General features: G+C 39.8%; 2 protein-coding genes across 2 annotated transcripts in view; both read right to left on the bottom strand.

Annotated features, from left to right (window-relative positions):
• LOC117503589 (threonine--tRNA ligase 1, cytoplasmic-like) overlaps positions 1-1,716 on the bottom strand; it is a 37,080-nt gene extending 35,364 nt beyond the window's left edge. The window contains exon 1 of the mRNA XM_034162848.1: positions 1,695-1,716. Coding sequence (XP_034018739.1) covers positions 1,695-1,716 — 22 coding nt within the window. The remainder of the gene's footprint in view (positions 1-1,694) is intronic.
• Positions 1,717-3,300: 1,584 nt separating this feature from the next.
• The window catches only part of tars3 (threonyl-tRNA synthetase 3), a 69,704-nt gene continuing 50,164 nt past the window's right edge, over positions 3,301-22,840 (bottom strand). The window contains 6 exon segments of the mRNA XM_034185749.1: positions 3,301-3,795; positions 10,005-10,119; positions 10,234-10,306; positions 12,773-12,877; positions 13,741-13,840; positions 17,098-17,179. Coding sequence (XP_034041640.1) covers positions 3,647-3,795; positions 10,005-10,119; positions 10,234-10,306; positions 12,773-12,877; positions 13,741-13,840; positions 17,098-17,179 — 624 coding nt within the window. The 3' untranslated portion in view covers positions 3,301-3,646.

Raw genomic sequence — 22,840 nt, 5'->3', positions numbered from 1 at the left:
ACGGAGCAGGACGTCGCGCAGCGCTTCCAGGCACTGTGTCGGCCTGTTTCGACCTGAAAACATACTAATTTAAGGCTTAATTCACCCAGGACGTCGTGAGAGAACAGAGAAGATTCAGAAGACGCCGGCATGAGGACTTTATGCAGACATTCCACTGTTTAAGGACATTTTCTAATGAAAGACGCGCGCGCAAATTCCCCGAGTCGTTTCCGTGACGACTCGCGAATCTGTGTGCGCCGCGACAGGAAAAACACCTCCGTGTTGAAAACCATTTGTAAAATTCAGGCGGCTTTTGATGGCTTTCAACAATGAGTAACTGAGAAATTGTTTAACAGCTTGGGCATGTTCCAACTTGCCTGTTAAGGTTTCCAACGGAGGTGTTTTTCCTGTTGCGACCCTCCGTGGTCGGGTCCAGCCCGCATGCGACAGCCCGCACGTTCTTTCATTACAAAATGTCTGTTAACAATGGAATGTCCGAATAAACTCCTCATGCCGACTTCTTCTGAAAGTTCTCTGTTCTCTGACAACTTCCTGGGTCCACAGAGCCTGAAATGTGGAAGTTTTCAACTTGAAACGGCGAGACGCTGCCGCCTCGAAGTGCAGATCGCCGTCAGGCGCCGTGGGCCGTCCTTAAAGCGACACTACCAGTCCAAAATCTCTCATCAGCCCTTAAATTTTTACCGAAAACCAGCTGAATTTATCGAATGGTGTCCACTCAGTTGTGCCTTACAGTTTTGAAAAAATTTTGATCAAACAAGCAGCAGTCTCTGAGCCATTCCTAAACAATGAAAAAATCGATGAGGGTGGGCGACTCCTCACTCAAAGACTGCCCACAGGCGAATCATAACCGACAAGCGTGAAAAAACTCTCGCATGCCCACGAGGGTTCAAGCATGTCTGATGTAATCACACGTGATTCAAATCCATATGGTTTTTGAAAAAAATAATAAGGTCGGATACTTTTCTAATAGACCTCGTATCTTGTCTTTGTGGTGTATTCAATTGAATATAGGTTGAAGAGGATTTGCAAATCATTGTATTCTGTTTTATTTACATTTTACACAATGTCCCAACTTCATTTGAACTGGGGTTGTAGGCTGCAGCACAGTGCATGCACACCTTTGACAATAGTTCAGAGTGCAGCACAAACCGTGACAGTGTCTTACTGTTCATAAAAAAAGGACAGGAATCCTAGTTTTGCCAGTAACACTGCTAGAATGTGTAAAGTTTGTTTTTTATTCGTCACCATGGTGATTCACCAGCATCCTGGCTTGCCACTTTGTGCATTCATTTTCCATGTGCGACATGGCAAAGGCTATGGTGATCTCTGCCCTGTGGTCCACAACACTGAGCAGCATGTGTGGCGGATCATGCCCCAAAGAAAGCACCACTGGCCAAAATGTCGTAGCTGATGCTCCCTCAAAACGCAACTGATACTCTTCATCTGAGTCTCTCTAAAACCACATTCTCACTGTATTCAAGCATCCCCCAAAGCACCCTAGTACCAAAGACATCTAATTGTCACCTCAGATTGGTGGTTAGCATCCAAGTCCCAAAATATACAATGAAACAGGAAGGGGTGGGAGCCACTAATGTCCAGAGGCAAAATTACAAGAAGTGTGTTAAGGTGCCCTGACACTTGCACGACTTTGATCCACACACTTGCACACACTTCACTGTGACGATCCCACTCACTGTGTTCCCAGCTGGACGCCATGCTTTATTCTGCTTGACGCTGCACTTTGTGTGCTGGACGCTGCATATATAAAATAATGATTTTTCATAGCGGATTAACCATTTTCTCTCAGAGTTGGCTGTTGAAACACCTATAATCGCTTCCGGAACCACAGAGGACCGTTTCATCTGCCGCTTTTTTTCCCTTTCTCTCTCTCGTGCACTAATGAGGTGGAGAACGCATTTGGAACAGTCCAAAGGTAATTTGTTCATGTTATATGTAATAGCTTGGTAAAACAGTTGAATGTTCATTACTTCTTAGAGTAGTTGTAAAAGTATGTTTATAATAGATTTAACATCTCATTATACTTGTTCTGAGGAGCTGCGCTGTAATCCGGTGCGCTGACACAATCACCGCCATGCAGTGTTTTTGAATTTTTTGTGACTGTTCATGTGAAGTTCCGTAATTAATGCGTGATGGAGATTTTGAACATTTCAAAATTTTCTTTGCGCACTTACACAAAGCTGCGCACAGTTTAAATGGTTTACGAGTTGATGAGGGTTACTCTTCTGCACACACGTTGTCCATGCTGGTATTGTATGTAGTGCATTTCTGTCTGAGCAAAATGGGTGGTTCCAGACATTGTTCAGAAAAGCACTTTGATTAAAAAGTTGATTGGAGAGGGGAAAACATACAAAAAAATGCAGAAAACAATAGGCTCCTCACCTAAAATGGTCCCAAATGCTTTAAAATGTCAACCAAAGCCAGAAAGATGTGGAAGAAAAACAGAAAACCACCATTCAAATAGATCAAAAATAGTCAGAGTGGCAAAGACTCAGCCATCGATCAGGTTCAGGGTGATCAAAGACAGTCTAGATACCTGTGAGTACTGTAACAATTAGAAGACACCTATGTGAAGCCAAGCTATGGACACGAAGCCCTCGGAAAGCCATATTATTGAAAAAAACGAGATGTGCTAAAGAGGTTACAAGTGGTCAAGGAACACACCGACTGGCCTAAAGCGAAATGGCAGAAGATTTTGTGGACTGATGAATGCAAGATTGTTCTTTTTGGGTCTACGGGCCGCAGACAGCTTGTCAGACGGCCCCCAAAAACTGAATCGCTGTGAAGATGGTGAAGCCTGGTGGAGCAAGTAGGGTGTCGAAAACGGGAGAATAAGGAGAAGGATTCTAGGGGCCCATGATTGACAAGTACTAAATCACAGTGATTCACACTGTAAAATCAACTCTTATTGGAGTTGAAAAATGTAATTTGACAAGACGGTAAAGCTGATTTCACTCTAAAATAGTTACATATACAAAGAAAAATGCAGACGCTGTTATTTCTTGAACAGCCTAATATTCCTTTTTCTTCACTTTCTGTACACACTGCTGTTATTTTGAACACAACTGTATCATGATAAATTTGTTTTTTGGATTTTTGCTTGACCAGTCTGTAACCCAACAAACACACACGCACACACGAGCGTGTGTGATTACAGTAAGGTGCTCATGCAGCGCTGCGCAGGTAATAATGCTTTCTGTTGATTTCTATGGCAACCATTATTACAAAACACTGATCACCATGTGAGGAGAACAAAAGATTCACATTCACAGATTTTCTTCACTCCTGGAACAATTTTATTCCCCATGGAGACAAACTTTAAGTAAAGAATTCAGAGCCACAGTCACATAACATTCAGTATGACAGACTTGCATCAAATCTTATCAAAGTCAATTCCCTTCAGGTAAATTCTTCAACCACTTTCACTTTTGATGCACTTTTACTTACATCCCTGAAGATGACATGAGGGCAACTCTGTCTGCTTTCTAGTAGGTTTTAAACCTCATTTCTTCGTTTTATTTGCAGGTCAACGTAATTCACATTCTCATTCCCGTCTTCGTGTGTACCGTCCCTGATCCGTCTGCGGCTCTGATGTGCTGAAATGAGATTTGCTGCTCATTTTCTCCAATTAAAATTCTTCCTCTGCGTTTCGACAGCGGGACTGTTTCAGCAGGGTCAGGCGAGCCAGCACCTCGGCCACTGACAGTTCTCCGTGGACTTTGTTGTCCCTTGTACGCACATTGACACAGTCAGTCATCTTCTCCTTCTCTCCAACAACTGCCAAGACATGAGAAAACAACACTCTGACATAGGCCAAGTCCAACCACACAGCTACCCAAACACATTCCTCAATTCAACAACTACGGTCAGTTAGACGACATGTGGAGAGGTTTAACACAATGTTGCAGACAAAGATAAAAACAGGCTGGTTGAAAAGGATTTTTTTTTTCCAGTTTTGTGCATAACGATTGCCTGAAATCTGTTGGGGGTGGGGGTGGTGGGGGGTCCTTGTAATTATAAGTGCATGCAAAGGTGTAACGGAGTCAGTCGGTGAGTGATCAAATGGGTTTACAAAATGCAGGAACTTTACAAAAACACATTGTTCAGCTTTGATATTTTAGACTCTGAAAGAGTCTGTTCCAGTGAATTACCCACATTTGACATCTTTGAACACAATTTCCAGTTATTCACTTGTACATTTGTTTAAATAGGGATACTGGTACAGCGGGACACGAGCAGTGGCCACCAGAACCGCGTGATTACCAACAAGACTTCACAGACACTGCATGCAAATAAAAGCCCTACTTTACATGTGCGTGTCGAAATGAGCCCAGAAATGTCCCACTGTGCCAACACTTAAAGCTACACTGTGGAGGATTTAGGGGTGTTTATTTTCAGAAATGGAATATAGCATTCATAACATCTACCATCTTCACTAGTGCAATAACAAACTGATGTGTTTTCATAAGCGTAGAATCCATCTATCCATGCAAAATCTACACAGAAAAGACCAGGCTGGAAGCAAATCTGGGACCTTCTTGCTGTGAGTCAGCTTTGCTAACCACTAAGTCACAGAGCTGCCGCTAAGTGGGGCCCAATGAGCCCTTTATATCTATGTGGGAGTTCCCCCTCAAGGAGGACGCCATGTTGTACGGCCATAATGATAAAATCGCTCAAAGGAGACATACTAGTTCTGCTTTTCGCATTTTTGGTGGTGAATATCCTGGTTCCAGACTGGCTGAAAACACCTAATTCAGGTCTCTTACTAGGTGGCAAAACATGGTCAGCATTTCATTAAAAATAAATACATTTAAAAAGAATTATACAATGTGCACTGACTGCAGGCCACACTATTACAAAAGCAAGAAATTATGCTGTGCAGGGATACAACACGAATACAACATGCTGCTATCAGGCATTGTTCTTCTTGGTCAGTTATATGGAGTTCACATATTCTGAGCAAATCTGACTGAATTTGTTGGATTTTTTTTTTTCCATCCATAAAACTATGCCATCTTTGGGTAAATGTCAAATGTCACTGACATACATGATAAAATTAACTCCTCAATACAATGGTTCCGTGGGAGTTGTGGTGTTCACAAAATGGCACCAGGAAAAGTGTGATGTACAGATGCATAGAATTTGCCAAGCCAGTAGGCAGGTTTGCTACACACAGTGGTGGGCACATTCATTCATTCATCTTCTACCGCTTAGTCCAATTAAGGGTCGCGGGGGGCTGGAGCCTATCCCAGCAGTCATAGAGCGTGAGCCGGGGAACACCCAGGACAGGACGCTAGTCTGTCGCAGGGCCACAAACAGACAAACAAGCATAGACACACCCACACACACACACTACAGACAATTTAAAGACTCCAATCCACCTAACCCGCATGTCTTTAGATGTGGGAGGAAACCGGAGCACACACACACGGGAGAACATGCAAACTCCACACAGAAAGGCCACGGGAATTGAACCCAATAACCAAAAAATTAACTTTGATAACAGATAATCAGATAACTGAAAAGTTATCTTTGATAAAGATAAAATGATACAAGGTAAACCACCCAAAAATGTATCAGAAGTTACAGATAACCGATAACCAATAAATTCCAGTATTGTCTCTGGTACATTTGCAACTACTAATAAACTGAATTTGAGTTTTAACACCACGATCACTTCTGGTAGCATCAAAAGTGACAAAAGACCCAAACAATGAGCCTGCACTTCTGTCTTTGAACATCTTGCCTCCTGCTGGAAGCTCTTGTTTACTACACAGCTTCCAGCACAGAGGCACCCTGAGAGCAGCCACAAAGCCAGCTCTGTACCCAATCACAATGCTCCGGTCAGGCAGAGGTCTTGGAAAATAAAGCAGTGCTGACTTATGGTTCTGATTTATACATAACATTAATACCAGTAGAATACCTCCATTAATGTCAATTCTGTCATTTGTACAAAGTTAAAATATAACATATATCTTTTAATGTTGAATAATGCACTAATTCTGAGGTTTTGTAACAAACAGACAGATCGCAAAGAATTCTGGGTAAAAGTGCCTCTGCTAAACACTGATTGGTTCAGTCATTCATTATGGAAACCAACACGTTAATGTGACGTGTGTCGTGTGTTGGTGTTTACAGATAAATGTGCTTTTGTAAAAACAGGCATTTTTACGGAGCCCTGGAAGTGTCATCGCAAAATGTTTTGCATGTGGAGAGAATGTGCGCACGTGTTATGATGTTGTGCGCACGTGTTATGATGTTGTGCGCACGTTTTATGATGTTGTGCGCACGTTTTATTATATTGTAAAACGTGCACTCAAAATTGTCTTGACACATAAATGTTGGCTTTACACTGTATGAGTTTTGGCCCTTTTTCAGATGATTTTTCATTTGTGCGATACTTTTTTGGACCAAGTTTCAGGTTAATCGCATGCCCTGCATCGTGTAGTGTACATGGAGTAACAAGCTGCGTTTAACATCTCACGACCACCTCCTGATCGCCAATCATATGGTTGAATGAAAATCAAACTTGTTTGATATTATTCTGGGTGGCTGTCGTGAGTGTATCCTGCTGCTGAAGAGCTACAAGCATCCAACCGCTCGCACTGTGCATGTGCAAACACCGCAGACCTGTCTTGTAATGTTTTTTGTTTTGTTTTTAAACTTTGATGTCTCCCATCGAGAGTTTTTGTAAATTAAGTTTGAAAAAAAAGCTTACGATTTGCTTCTGGAAACACGAGTTCGACGTGTGGTTTTTGAATGTACAATGTGTGTGAGAACATAAATCGGGCGTGCTGAACTTTGACACCGTGCGGTTCTGTGGTACAGTTTGAACTGAAACCGAGTACAGTGATTAAAATATCATACAGTGTCTGCCCAGCTTCAGGACAAATACTGCCATGAACTGCCATGAACACTACTGGCCAGTAGATGGCAGTAGAGACCGTGAAAACTTGCCAAAACAAAATTCCAGATAATCCGTGTCTGCTACATTTAAGATGTGTGGAATTTATCAAACGCAAATACAATAACAATGTCTATAAACCCAGAGAATATATTCACGAGAGTTTTAGGCACTAGAGTTTAATGCTGTTGTCCGTGGAGCCTGAACAGAGTGTCTGAAATGCATTTGTCCTGTCGTGAACATATTGAGATTACCCTATCCTACACATAATGCACTGCTGGGCATAGCATATGCTCACTAAAACCTTAAAAATTAGCGCATTACTTTAAAACTAAAACATATAAGTGATAAAACTTCAGACATGACAGTAATTTTAAATAACTTGTCTGAAATTTGTTTGGTTAAAATTTGAACCATAAGTTAAAAATGTATGCCTCTGGATGACACTGCCCGCGTATCAGTATGGTGTTAAAGGAAATGATTTCTTTTTTTTTGTAACCAGTTCTTTTTGCCTGCAGAGGATAGAGCAGTTTCTCCTAGAAGCAGACATCTGTTATGAAACTCTTAACAGGTAGGTGCTCAACTGATTTAAAATTTTAAAAATGTTTGTCGGTGTTCAGCTTTGTTTACTACATTATCGGTCTAAAAGTTATTGGAAAAAAATTTATCGGAAGATAATTAGTCCGATAATAGTTTTTAAAGTCATCTAAAAAGATAATCCGATAATGAAAACATTATCTTCGATAATTATCTGTTATCTGATTATCGGAACTGTGCCCACCACTGGCTACACATAACCTGAACCCCCAAAATTAGACTCCAAGTGCATTTGACTCAGTTACATCTGGGAGCAGGCACTGGGACTGCATGCCGATGCACCCACCACACTACAGAACCACCATAGGACCTGGACAGCAACCACCCAAGCAGACAACCATTCCATTCATGCTCTCTAAAGTATATATCCATCTGCAGTAGCCAGGTGAACTATGGGCATCTTCTTGGCCTTTTATAGTTGCTGGGGTCCTCAAAATTGCCAGATTGTGCCCAGAGAAATGCACATGACCAAAATGTCCTAGCTGATGGTACCTCACAATGAATGTGATATTCCTCATCTGTGTTTCCATAAGTAACCCAAGGATTTGCCAAAGAGACCTAGTACAAAAGACATCAAGCAGTCACCGTAGCACTGCATTTGATACCGTGAATCACCATATTCTACTCAATAGGCTGGACAATCATTTTAGGATTATTGGGAGTGCCCTTGCATTGTTGACTTCATACCTGACCAGTTCTCACTGTGTTTTGTACAATAACACTACCTATAACCTTAGTGACATGAAATTTGGGGTTCCACAGGAGTCCATCTTTGGCCCCCTGCTTTTCTCCCTTTATATAGCACCCCTTGGGCACATATTGTGGCGTTTTGGGATTACCTTTCATTGCTATGCTGATGATACATACATGCTGATAACTGCTGGTAATCTCATCCACATAAAATCCTTAGAAGATTGCCTTGCATCAGTGAAAAGCTAGATGTCTACCAATTTACGACTTTTAAACTCTGACAAGACTGAAATGATGGTTCTTGGTCCAGTGAGACATCAGCATCAATTTGACAAGCTAACGCTTAGCCTAGGCTCATGTGTCATACATCACACTGACAAACTGAGGAACCTTTGGGTAATTTTTGATCCTATGTTGTCCTTTGACCTCCACATTATAGATATTACAAGGACTGCTTTCTTCCAACTGTGATATACAGCAAAGATTTGTCCCATCCTGTCTATGGCTGATGCCGGGACCCTGATTCATGCATTTGTTTCTTCTAGATTGGACTACTGCAATGTTCTATTTTCTGGTTTACCGCAGTCCAGCATTAGGGGTCTTCAACTGGTTCAAAATGCTGCTGCCAGACTTTTGACAGGAAGCAGAAAGTTTGACCACATTACAACCATTTTGGCATCTCTTCACTGGCTTCCTGTCCCTGTGAGATCAGATTTTAAGGTTCTGCTATTAACTTATAAAATTGTTCATGGACTGGCACTTCCCTACTGAGCTGACCGAATTAAACCCTACGTACTGGCCCAGGCTCTGCGTTCTAAGGGTGCAGGACTACTTTGTGTCCCTAGGGTGAATAAAAAGTCTGCAGGTCACAGAGCTTTCTCTTATCGTGCCCCTGTTCTGTGGAATGATGTCCCTGCACCAATGAAACAGTCAGATTCTGTGGAGACTTTCAAGTCCAGACTTAAGACGCACTTAATTTCCCTTTCATATGGTTAGCATACTGGCATAGTATGGTACTATGCTTTCTACCCTGTAAAATTCATTTTCTTAGTAAAGAGAGCGGCCCGCAGCCTCAACTTTATCTAAAGTCTGGGTCTCTTAGTGAAGCTTAAGGCTAGTAGCTGGCAATCACCTTAGTATTGCTTTTGTTTTTCTTGTTGCTTAATGCTGACAAATTATACTGTTTTTGTTGTCTTTCTGCCACCTGATTCTGTTTTTTCTCTCTGTTTGAGGTGCGGCTCCATCCTGAGATGGAAGTGGGTGTCTTCTTTTGCAGGCCTTCCGTCCTGTGCACCAGCATGGAATCCCAAAATTTCCTGTATATTTGTATTCTCAATTGTGTCAGTAGCATGGCCCAAGCAAAGGGTCACCCTTTTGATCTGGTCTGCTTGAGGTTTCTTCCTCAGAGGGAGTTTTTCCTTACCACGTTCGCCTGTGTGCTTGCTCTTGCAGTTTATTAAGGTTAAACCTTACTTGTGTGAAGCGCCTTGAGGCAACTGTGAGATCTGGCACTATATAAATGAAATAAACTGAAATGAATTGAAAATTGAATAGATCACTAAGTAGCATCGAAGTCTCAAAACCATACAGTAAGATAAGAAGTACCAGAACCTTAAAGACTTCGACTTTGATCCACTGCAAAGATATTGGCATCCCAAACACCTCTCTGTCTCGCACCTTCAAGACTCAATAAGCTCTTTGCATGTGTCTCCCAATTTTAAAGACAGAAATGTCACTCCCGGGATTACTGGTGGAGATTAGAGGTTACTGGTGATAGTGCATTAAGATTCCTTACCAAGAATAAAGTTGTACTGAGCCAGTTGAGCATTGCGTATTTTCTTGTTGAGAAGACAGCTGGAGTCCAGGTCAGCATCTGCCATAAAACCAGCTTCTTCAAATTGCTTACAAACCTAACAGGTAGGACAAATTCACAATTTTCACAAGTACACAATTTAAGAGTGTCCAACTGATTCACATTGACAGTTACAGACAACATTTATTCTATTTGCACACAAAAGACCTACGTTCTTAGCATATTCCTCACAAGCAGGGTTAACAGGCACCAACATCACCTGACGTGGAGAAAGCCACAGAGGCCTAGTGGAAAAACAGACAACACAGATAATGATGTTATAATATTTACTGAGGGAAAGGCATTAATACCCTCGCCTGTTCCTTCCTTAAAATAGAAAAACCTTACCTGCTTAAAATTGGTTTGCGGGCTGAATTATATAGAAAAGAAAAAGGGCACACTGTGGTAGATGGTTGTTCCCATTACAGTGTTTTTACCTCCACCAACTGACAAAAGGGCACAGAGGCTATGCAATTACAGTAAAACTCTCATATAATGGATTCAGGTGCACTAGCAAATTTTGTCCCTTATAATCGAAATCCGTATGTATAAAATGGACAAAATCCGTTATATGTATGTAACGGATTAGTTACAGTCAGGAGGCACCGAATGATCTACAGGGAATCCTGAATCGCGACCTGCTTCATTTAATGACCGGGTCAAAACTTCATCTGAAAAAATAAATGCCTGCCTTCAATAAGCTCTGGACATTATGTGCATTAAAAAAAATGTTACATTTGGTCGAGTCACTCTTTTTTCTATGTCCGCTGCTGAGTGGTACCTTAAAATCCTAAAGCTTAATTTATGCTTATCCAACTCTGTGGCCATGCAAGGCTGTCGACATGCACGTGACCCTTTAAAGTTCTCTGCCGCGTCTTATTGCAATGAACTATTACTGTGATCTAAAGCTCTTTGGTTCGTCACACCCAGGGATATGTGTGAAAATGAACACCATATTACAGTGCAGGCAAGCAGCATTTTGTTAATAATCACCGGCCTTGAATTACGCCCTGCCTCGTTTAGGTCCATGTCTGAGTATGGTTTGAAACAAATAAACGCCCGGCTTTTAATCACAGAAATACGGTACCCAATTTCCTCAAATCGGCGAGTGTCAGTGCTGAACTTCATTTCATACCTCTGTTACTGGGCACATTCAGACTGCTCTGTCCGGTATACATGAGGGGTGTTTAATGAAAATGCATCGTGATGGGACAAGACGTTTTGTCCGATGTGAGCAAAAATCCGTTATATAAAATCCGATGGGAGACCTCTTCGGAACACCAGTGGCTGTGTGTGTTTCTCCAGGTAAAACTGAAGTTGTGTCAGAAGGGCATCCAGCGTAAAACTTGTGCCAAATACCAATGCGTATCTGGCTGTATCCGCTGTGGCAACCCCAGACAAAACGCGAGCAGCTGAATGGACAACATTACAAAGAAAACTATACAAAAGAATTGGGACTTTTGCTTTTATTTGATGAGTGCGAATATCCAGTTTATACAATGACGGTTTAGGCAAGTTTTACTGTACTCCATTTGTCTATCTGTGTACAAGATAATGCTAAAAGCAGTGGATGGACTTCAACTAAGTTTTGTCAGAAGCTGACTGCCCTCTTTTGTTCCTTGAATGAGTTCAAAAATGGCAATGCCATTACTACTGTACTTTTCAGACTGTATGTTGCACCAGAGTATTCGTCACATCTGTTCAAAAGTGTGTCATGAGAAGGGGAGGGTGGAAAAATGTATATCCAAGTTACGTCGGTCTAGTAGTCATGTATTGTTTGAAATGTGATGCTCCTGCTTCATGCAACAAGAAGCAAGATTAATTTATTTGTAACACAAGCATTGCATTAGTAAGGAGAACCTAATAGGCTAAGTTATGTTACTGCAGGAGCAAATAAACATCTTGAAAGTAAACTGCCTTTTGTCACAACTGAACAGACAAAAATGCCAAGGAGTTAAATGTGAGCATGATTACCTCACTAAATGTGAATAAACTTTTTAATTCATCATACAATTTTAAAACATTAGTCAACCTTATTTAGCCTGGTCATCCCTGTTGTTGCAGTTCTGGCTGTCCCACAAACTGCAAACAAGTGGAGTGTTGAGTATTACAAACATGAATTGCTGTTTATTTAAGAACATGGTCTTTCAGTTTGAGAGCATGATTTAGTAATTACATTCTTTTTATAAGACTTAGGACGTTCTGCTCATTCAGATTTTCTTATTTTTGTTGTATGTCTGTCGGCATTCAGCTGAATGGTGCATTACTGCTACCTTCTACTCCAAAGTGTGTATCCCAGTACCTCATTCAAATCAATATGCAGAAGCAACTTGTCATGTGTAGATTGTGCCATCTTGTCACCGTAGATGATAATGCACTATTTTTTGACATATAAGTCTCTTTCAAATATGTTGTAGGACTAGCAAAACAAGTTTAAAAAACAACAACAACAAAACCCACGGAACATAGTCTGCAAAATATGGCTTTTGGTGGCAGAGAAATGTGTTCCGAGCTCCTTTCTAGTTTACCATTAAATAAATCTATGATTAAATACATTTGTGATTAATTATAAAAAAAAAATCACTAAACATCATCATGTTAATGATCATGATACTAGTACCAATGTGCATTATTTGTTTTTAATAAATAACAATTTAACCTTTATTTAAAAGATGTGTTTCTTAAGTAAGCTCTAAAAGAAAGTACTTCACCATTTCCCTGCATAGTTCTCAGTAAGAATGGCGATCATCCTCTCCACTGAGCCCAAGATGGCACGATGAATGATTACCGGTCTTGCTTTGTCATCACCATCCTTCCTGTAGAAGGGACAGAGTAAGGAAATGTGAAATGATTCTGTGAATTTAAATTACCCTTCGTCTTTGCTCTGACTTTAGCTGTTCATTCACTTGTGTTTTATTATGCTTCAACACCAGTTGTGCAAACATGGCTGCATATTCAATATTGTCATATTTACTGTTATCCGTTACTGTCTTACCTGAATGAACAGATGTTCTGTGTACGTGTGTAACAGGGGCTCTTTCTCTCTTTGAAGCAATGACATTCGCCACCACCCACTATTACATTCCCTTTCTCTCTTGCACACACAGCACAACTAAACAAAATAAAAGTAATCATATGGAGATATAGAAAACTTACTGCTTCACCCCAGGGAACTTTGGCGGCTACTGCCCACTCACAGACTAACAGGATTAGGAAACCTGTTAACTTGCCAGAAAATCCTTTCACTTGTGTCCGGTTTCTCAATAAGCAGAGTGCTGTATACCTGGTGCACTTCAGTTTAAAGGGAATGACAGGTAACACTCTGATTGCCTGAATTCATATTATGCCCAAAACACACCCCTTTTGCACCCCATGCCCAACATTGCACACAGTTTACACTCCATCTAGCTAGCAAAATGCGCTGGACAGCCCCCAAATCCACCTACGGCATGTTGTAGACCATCAGACCACAACCCCTGGTGGAATGAACCATAATTAATTAATTAATTAAATTTCATATAGCGCCAAATCACAACAAAGTTGCCTCAAGGCGCTTCACACAAGCAAGGTCTAACTTTACCAACCCCCAGAGCAAGCACACAGGCGACAGTGGTAAGAAAAAACTCCCTCTGAGGAAGAAATCTGAAGCCTAAAAAGTGTGTCTGATTAGGCGACTCACGACACAAAGGTCATATTGAAGCGGAGCGGCAGCTGGAAGTCCAGCTGAATGGTTGCACACTGGTGGTAACGTCCAATTGCATCCTTGATCTTAATATCATCTGAAACAACAATGAAACATTTACAGGACATTACTAGTACTCCTGTCAAAAACAGATCAAATTTCTCTATAGGGTGAAAGCATGGCATATGCAACCAAAATATGTCCCTGAGGACTTAAAAAATGAGAATTACAGTAGACACAAGTGTAATACGTCAAATGAAAGCTGTTGTTCTGTAGATTTTCAGAAATATATACATTTTCAAAACAAATATTAGCCTTTCTTAGTCAATAGTGCAAGAGGAATGGCACTTCTGAGTCAGACATGGTGACTAAGCTACTTCATTGACCTGGAAATGCCAATTATACAAGTCTGTCCATAAAGTATAGGTCCTTTTTATTTTTTTCAAAAACTATATGGATTTCATTCATATGTTTTTACGTCAGACATGCTTGAACCCTCGTGCGCATGCGTGAGTTTTTCCACGCCTGTCGGTGATGGCATTCGCCTGTGAGCACTCCTTGTGGGAGGAGTCGTCCAGGCCCCTCGTCGGAATTCCTTTGTCTGAGAAGTTGCTGAGAGACTGGCGCTTTGTTTGATCAAAATTTTTTCTAAACCTGTGAGACACATCGAAGTGGACATGGTTCAAAAAATTAAGCTGGTTTTCAGTGAAAATTTTAACGCTGATGAGAGATTTTGAGGTGATACTGTCGCTTTAAGGACTTCCCACGGTGCGAGACGTCGCGCAGCGCTCTCAGGCGCCGTCATCAGCCTGTTTTCAAGCTGAAAACCTCCACATTTCAGGCTCTATTGATCCAGGACGTCGTGAGAGAACAGAGAAGTTTCAGAAGAAGTCGGTTTCAGCATTTTATCCGATATTCCACTGTTAAGGAGATTTTTTTAATGAAAGACGTGCGGGCGGATTGCAGCGTCGGCTCGCAGCCGCCGCGACGCTCCGCCACAGGAAAAACACCTCCGTTGGAAAGCCTTAAGGACAAGTTGGAACATGTCCAGCTGTTAAACAATTTCTCATATACTCACTCCACTGAAAGCCATCAAAAGCCGCCTGGATTTTACAAATGGTTATCAACACGGAGGTGTTTTTCCTGTGCCGCCGCACCGCGTCGGCTGCGTCCCGACGCGCGGACCCGTCCGCACGTCTTTCATTAAAAAAATCTCCTTTAACAGTGGAATATCCGGATAAAATGCTGAAACCGACTTCTTCTGAAACGTCTGTGTTCTCTCATGACGTCCTGGATCAATAGAGCCTGAAATGTGGAGGTTTTCAGCTTGAAACAGGCTGATGACGGCGCCTGGGAGCGCTGCGCGACGTCTCGCACCGTGGGAAGTCCTTAAAGTGACAGTATCACCTCAAAATCTCTCATCAGCCGTTAAAATTTTCACTGAAAACCAGCTTAATTTTTCGAACCGTGTCCACTTCGATGTGCCTCACAGGTTTAGAAAAAATTTTGATCAAACAAAGCGCCAGTCTCTCAGCAACTTCTCAGACAAAGGAATTCCGACGAGGGGCTGGACGACTCCTCCCACAAGGAGTGCTCACAGGCGAATGACGTCACCGACAGGCGTGGAAAAACTCACGCATGCGCACGAGGGTTCAAGCATGTCTGACGTAAAAACATATGAATGAAATCCATATAGTTTTTGAAAAAAATAAAAAGGACCTATACTTTATGGACAGCCCTCGTATACATGAAATATCAATTTCAAACACATTCAGTAATATAAACAAGTCATTTTTGTTAAAAACATTTTTAAAATGTTTTTAGTACTTTTAAAAATAAAAATAGATCCAATGATTAGTGGTATCAAAGCTTTGTCTCTTATAAACGAAACTAACTTGGTTTTACAACAAAAAATAAGCCATTTTTTAATGAACTGGATTGAGTGTATGCATGTATCATTGTGTCAAAATTCTTTAAAAATACACCATTTTACTAAGAACTTTTGTCCTCCAAGCCATTTTTGATGGCATATTAAACAAAAAACAGGCATAACTGTTACCACTCTGCTTTTCTAACTAATAAACATTCATAATTATGATCCAAATTTCTCATAAAATATGTGAGCAGCACTATATTTTTTGACAAAACAGATGCTTGAATATCAGTCAGATGGCAATTTGCACATTTAAACAGATACATTATGCTTGTAGTCTTGTGTATTATTTACAAAATAAGTAGTTTTCACATTGTTAATAGAAGAAGAAAAGCATTTACTAAGCTGAACCCTGCCACATCTTTTACTGTCTTGTTGATTTATTTTGTTCTTGTATTTAACGATATAATTTTAAAATCCTTTTATTGTACAGCACTTTGGGGCAGTGTTGACTGTTTGTAAATGTGCTTTATAAATAAACCTGACCTTGACCTTGACCCTAATATCTTTTTTTTTTCTTCATAAAAGCCATAAAAATGATCCAAAAGCAGTTGTTGGTGTAATGGACAGAAATCTGAACAGGTATCTTAGAACTGGCATTTGGCAATAATGTATAAATTAATTGCTTTTTTCCTAATATTTGATTAAACTAGCATGAGACCTTACATAAGTATTGGCGAAGTGATGGTCCAGTGGTTCGGCGTTGGGCTTGAGACCAGGGGATCCTCGGTTCAAATCCAAGCCTGACGAGAAAATCATTAAGGGCCCTTGGACAAGGTCCTTAATCCCCTAGTTGCTCCCGATGTGTAGTAAGCACTTTGTATGGCAGCACCCTCACATCGGGTGAATGTGATGCATTATTTGTAAAGCGCTTTGAGACATCTGATGCAGATGCGAAGCGCTATATAAATGCAGCAGTCCATTTACAATTTTAGCAAAATAGTTCAATTATCCATAAATGATTACTTACCATCCTTTGGACTAAGTACTGTTGAAAACTGAGAAAAAGAGCAACAGCAGAGCATGTTTCAGCCAAAATGGCTGCTGCCACAGTGCATGCTGGAAGTCAAGCAGTGGTCACTGCTGAAGGGATGGGGGGGCACAGTAAATAACTGCCGCCATCTGTTGACTGCCAGCTGAATATTGTTCTCATAGGAAATCAAACAAATATGCACAAAAGAAAAAGGGTCACTGGGAACATGCAAAAGCGGATGAACGTTAAGTGGTTCCAAATTTTTGTTTTTAACAGTCTGCTGAAAATTTTGGAAATTATGCAATATGACTAGTACATCATGTCACGTTAATCAGTTGGGATTTTTTTTTTTTTTTGTAACTAAAAAGAAACATTGAGGTCCTAAATTTACTTTCACCATATAAAAATCTAATTGGGGTGTTCACTGTGGTTTCACCCTGTACAGTACACACCTTGGGTCCATAAAAAGCCCCATCACCAGAGTTGAGTTTCCACGGCTCCCCAAACTCATTCAGGCTGTTTTCCAGTTGCTGTCAAGTAGGAGATAGACAATAAATAATAATAATAATAATAATAATAAAGTGCAGCACACAAATGACTTCATTTTATAAAATTTTAGAGCTACCCAGTAGATTTGAACAGTGATCTTCTCAGATGCACTTGACAGAACTTTGCAAAAGTTTTAAATCATCACATTACAACCCCTGGCAAAAATTATGGAATCACCGCCTCGGAGGATGTTCATTCAGTTGAAAAAAAAAAAAACAGATCACAGACATGACACAAAACTAAAGTCATTTCAAATGGCAACTTTCTGGCTTTAAGAAACACTATAAAAAAATCAGGAAAAAAAAAAAATTGTGGCAGTCAGTAAACAGTTACTTTTTTAGACCAAGTAGAGGGAAAAAATATGGAATCACTCAATTCTGAGGAAAAAATTATGGAATCATGAAAAACAAAAGAATGCTCCAACACATCACTAGTATATTGTTGCAACCACCTCTGGCTTTTATAACAGCTTGCAGTCTCTGAGACATGGACTTGAGTGACAAACAGTACTCTTCATCAATCTGGCTCCAACTTTCTCTGATTGCTGTTGCCAGATCAGCTTTGCAGGTTGGAGCCTTGTCATGGACCATTTTCTTCACTTCCACCAAAGATTTTCAATTGGATTAAGATCCGGACTATTTGCAGGCCATGACATTGACCCTATGTGTCTTTTTGCAAGGAATGTTTTCACAGTTTTTGCTCTATGGCAAGATGCATTATCATCTTGAAAATGATTTCATCATCCCCAAACATCCTTTCAATTGATGGGATAAGAAAAGTGTCCAAAATATCAACGTAAACTTGTGCATTGATTGATGATGTAATGACAGCCATCTCCACAGTGCCTTTACCTGACATGCAGCCCCATATCATCAATGACTGTGGAAATTTACATGTTCTCTTCAGGCAGTCATCTTTATAAATCTCATTGGAACGGCACCAAACAAAAGTTCCAGCATCATCACCTTGCCCAATGCAGATTCGAGATTCATCACTGAATATGACTTTCATCCAGTCATCCACAGTCCACGATTGCTTTTCCTTAGCCCATTGTAACATTGTTTTTTTCTATTTAGGTGTTAATGATGGCTTTCGTTTAGCTTTTCTGTATGTAAATCCCATTTCCTTTAGGCGGTTTCTTACAGTTTGGTCATAGATGTTGACTCCAGTTTCCTCCCATTCATTCCTCATTTGTTTTGTTGTGCATTTTCAATTTTGAGACATACTGCTTTAAGTTTCTGTCTTGATGCTTTGATGTCTTCCTTGGTCTACCAGTATGTTTGCCTTTAACAACCTTCCCATGTTGTTTGTATTTGGTTCAGAGTTTAGACACAGCTGACTGTGAACAACCAACATCTTTTGCAACATTACGTGATGATTTACCCTATTTAAGAGTTTGATAATCCTCTCCTTTGTTTCAATTGACATCTCTCGTGTTGGAGCCACGATTCATGTCAGTCCACTTGGTGCAACAGCTCTCCAAGGTGTGATCACTCCTTTTTAGATGTAGACTAACGAGCAGATCTGATTTGATGCAGGTGTTAGTTTTGGGGATGAAAATTTACAGGGTGATTCCATAATTTATTCCTCAGAATTGAGTGATTCCATATTTTTTTCCCTCTGCTTGGTCTAAAAAGTAACCGTTACTGACTGCCACAATTTTTTTTCCTAATTTCTTATAGTGTTTCTTAAAGCCAGAAAGTTGCCATTTGAAATGACTTTAGTTTTGTGTCATGTCTGTGATCTGTTTTTTTTCTACAAAATTAAACAACTGAATGAACATCCTCCGAGGCCGGTGATTCCATAATTTTTGCCAGGGGTTGTAGTTCAAACATTCTTATTCCAACAAAAATAACAAGTTTTTTTGTTTGTTTTTTAACTGAATAAATAAATCAAAACTCTTTTGAGGCCTCATACAAAAAACAACAACAACAAAACCTTGATTCCTTTGAAGGTCTAGAGCCAAAGAGCACAAAGTTATTGATGACAACTCCAACAATAAAATGACTATAAAAACGAATTAAATACAGGAGATTGTCAACAACACAAATTATACCTTTTTACCTGTTTCAGCCATGGCAGAGCAGGACAAGTGTGTGTGTTTGTGTGTGTGTGTTTTGAGGTGGAGGCGATATCTTAGTTAAAGGTGAAACTATGAACACAAGGCAACCTCCACTAAGACCTCATCCAAGTTCAACTTGAGGTGCATTCTTATTTTAAACTGTGGCCACCAAGGGGGAGAGTCTCTGAAACGTTGTGTATGCAATATCTTGACAAAGACTGTATCAATGTGAAACTGGCACACAAGCACAAGACCTCAGAAAAGTTCAACACTGGGCTCATTTTGATTCTAATTGTAGACCACGTCTCTAACAACTTCACAAGGACATCGTGGGCCATGACCAACACATTCTAAAACCTTGCACAAGTTCAAGGTTGCGCTGGGTGATACGGGTTAGGGCCAGTATTGCCCCTGTTCAATGTTAACAATGGTCACAATTTAAATATTTAAAAATATTAGATATTTAGCAGTTAAAATAAGGGTCAAATCTTTGCAGAGCACCGGCGGAAAAGTTAATAAACATGAACAAATGAGCAACATCTTTTGACAACACACCTCCTACGTAAATTGAAGAAAGTTCACAATGAGTCACTGCTTTGATACTATGATGATGAATGTCTACATCCACAGTGAGACTTCAATGTCAACATGAGCATTTATTCAACAAGAATACTGAGGTGAAACAACAACACTGTACTGACCAATAGCGTGAATTAAAAAAAAAAACAAAAAAAAAAAAAAACAGCTGTATTTTCAAGAGTATAAGTCAGGCTAGTGTGTTGCCTGTGGGGATTCATGGGCTCTAGATTGGGTAATGTTCATAAAATAGGTGGCAGGGCATTGTTCAAGGTTGGTAATAAATAATTGTAGAGTTTTCTATAATGACTTGGAAAGGCGTGTGAATCCAGAATCTTTTTAGAACCTTAGACCTCAATAGTTTTTAGAAGAACTAAATCCTGTTAATTTACAGTCTACACATTATTATTATTATTATTATTATTATTATTATTATTATTATTATTATTATTACAGTAAACTTGCCTAAACAGTCATCATATAAACCGGATATTCACACTTACCAGACAAAAGCAAAAGGCCCAATGCTTTTGTATGCTTTTACATGTAATAACCCATATATACTATAATTTGTATAAGGGATTGTCACCCACATCGACAAAGTGTCCTGTCCGATCAGCAGCGTAAGGGCACACCTGTCCAATACTCATGCTGTGCAATAATCAGCATCTTGATATGCCACACCTGTGAGGTGGGATGGATTATCTCAGCAAAAGAGAAGTGCTCACTAACACTGATTTAGACAGATTGTGAACAATATTTGAGAGAAATAGGTGTTTTATGTACACAGAAAATGTTCTGGCCGGCGATCACCTTAGTATTTCCTGTTTTTCCTTGTTGTTTAATGCTGGCAAATTATACTGTATTTCTTGTCTTTCTGATGCCTGATTCTGTTTTTTTCTCTCTAAGGTGCAGCGCCATCCGAGATGGGTGTGGTATTTGTGCTGGTGACCCTTCTGTCCTGTGCACCAACAGCATTTCCTGTATATCTGTTTTGTGAATTGTTCTGTAATTTGTGTCTGTAGCATGGCCCAAGCAGAGGGTCACCCCTTTGAGTCTGGTCTGCTTGAGGTTTCTTCCTCAGAAGGAGTTTTTCCTTACCAATGTTGCTCTGGGGGTTAGTAAGGTTAGATCTTACTTGTGTGACGCGCCTTGAGGCAACTCTGTTGTGATTTGGCGCTATATAAATGAAAATAAATTGAAATTTAAAAAATTGTTTTAGATCTTTGAGTTCAGGTCATGAAAAATGAGAGAAAGTGTTACGTTTATATTTTTGTTCAGTGTAGATTTTTCCTACTAGTTTGGGAAGTCATGTGACTTACACCATGGTGCGACGTATATACTGAAATATCACACATTTGTTGTTGTTGTTATTACCATCATGTTTATAGGGCTTTCCCAGGAATCAAAGCACAATACAAACATCAAGAATAAAACAATAAACAGCAATAGTAAAAGTACATTCCAACAACGTTTGTGGCTTGTCCAACACCGTGGACACTGTCCAACATCTGTGTGCATCTTACAATTTCTTTTGTTCAAATAACACCCAATATGTTGTCCATCATGTTCCCCCCCAATTGAGCTTGCTTTTGGAATGTAACAGTCCTTATGCCACATACCACATGTTGCTTTGGGCCAGCAATCCATGTGCATCTGGTGATTTCTTTTGTCCAAACTGCATCAAATAACATCCAACATTTTGTTCATCACACATTTCTTAGTCCAGCTATCTTATTTTTGGAACAAGTGGCCTCTGTGTGCATTCATGCATGCATATGTATGACTTCAATCACGGAGAAACTGAGGAGAGCTGATACTTGGCGTTTGTTATGCTTATGTATTTTGGGTCAAGGATGAATGCTGCGAAAATGGAAAGTTGAGAGGAATAATGTTTTTGGAGAAATTAGCGATATTAGCCAACAACAGTGAACAATGGATGTTGTACTGCCATGCATCATGGGAGTTCTGGGTTTTGGGGTTTTAAATATTGTTATTGTGGATCATGTTAGTTTAACAGTGTTGTTAGTGTTATTGATTTATTGTGTTTTTTTGTAGTTCAGTTGGTTTAGTCAGTTAAGTGTCATGTTGCTGTTAACATGAGTGGGAAGTGTAGTGCGTTTGATGTCTTCTGCCACTGCCTCTGTTTGTGGGTGTGTAAAAACAGAAACACCTGCTTGCGGCAGAATGCAGAAAAGACAAAATGGTCTGCATGTGTATAACTTCGGTCACGGACAAACTGGGGAGAGATGCCATTTGCCGTTTGGTATGCTTATGTATTCTGGGTCAAAGATGAACGTAGCCAAAACGGAACGTTGATAGGAGTAATATTTTTGGAGAAACTACAGATATTAGATAACAAGACTGAACAATGAACACTGATAATTGCATTCTGGACTCACACTCCATTCCAGCAGGGGGCAGTAAATCATCTATATATATTAAAAGTGTGCGTGCGTGATTTTATTTAGTAAGTTTAATGTAAGTACATAATATCTTTGTAAATACATTAAAAATACATGGATGACACAAGAAAGGGAAAACACTTATTTCCATTGTGGTCCATTTAAAAAAAAATCAAATGACAAAATAGAAGTAAAAATAATATTAAAAAATAAAAAAATAAATAAGAATACTACTAATAATAGTAGTAGTAGTGTGTATATGATAAGAACCTAAACAATTTATAAATACATTAAGACAGTAAATTAACATTTAAAAAAATATGTAATTAACAGGAAATAAAAGGGTTGAGTTCATTTTCTATACCATACCAAACCAAGTTTGTTTATAAAGCACTTTAACACAACCACTGCTGACACAAACTGCTGTACACTAAAACATTAATTAAAACATACATTTAAATAAATTAATAAGAAATACAATTTAAAACTAAGTCTCCCTGGGAATAAACGAATAAGAAATACAATTTAAAACAAGCAGAAAAAATGGCTTGTGAAACAAACTTTAAAATGGGCAGTAAAGGGACCTTTCTAACAGACAA

The sequence above is a fragment of the Thalassophryne amazonica genome, chromosome 2 (assembly GCF_902500255.1).
Source record: "Thalassophryne amazonica chromosome 2, fThaAma1.1, whole genome shotgun sequence".
NCBI classification, from domain to species: domain Eukaryota; kingdom Metazoa; phylum Chordata; class Actinopteri; order Batrachoidiformes; family Batrachoididae; genus Thalassophryne; species Thalassophryne amazonica.
This window is presented reverse-complemented; position numbering and strand designations above follow the sequence as displayed.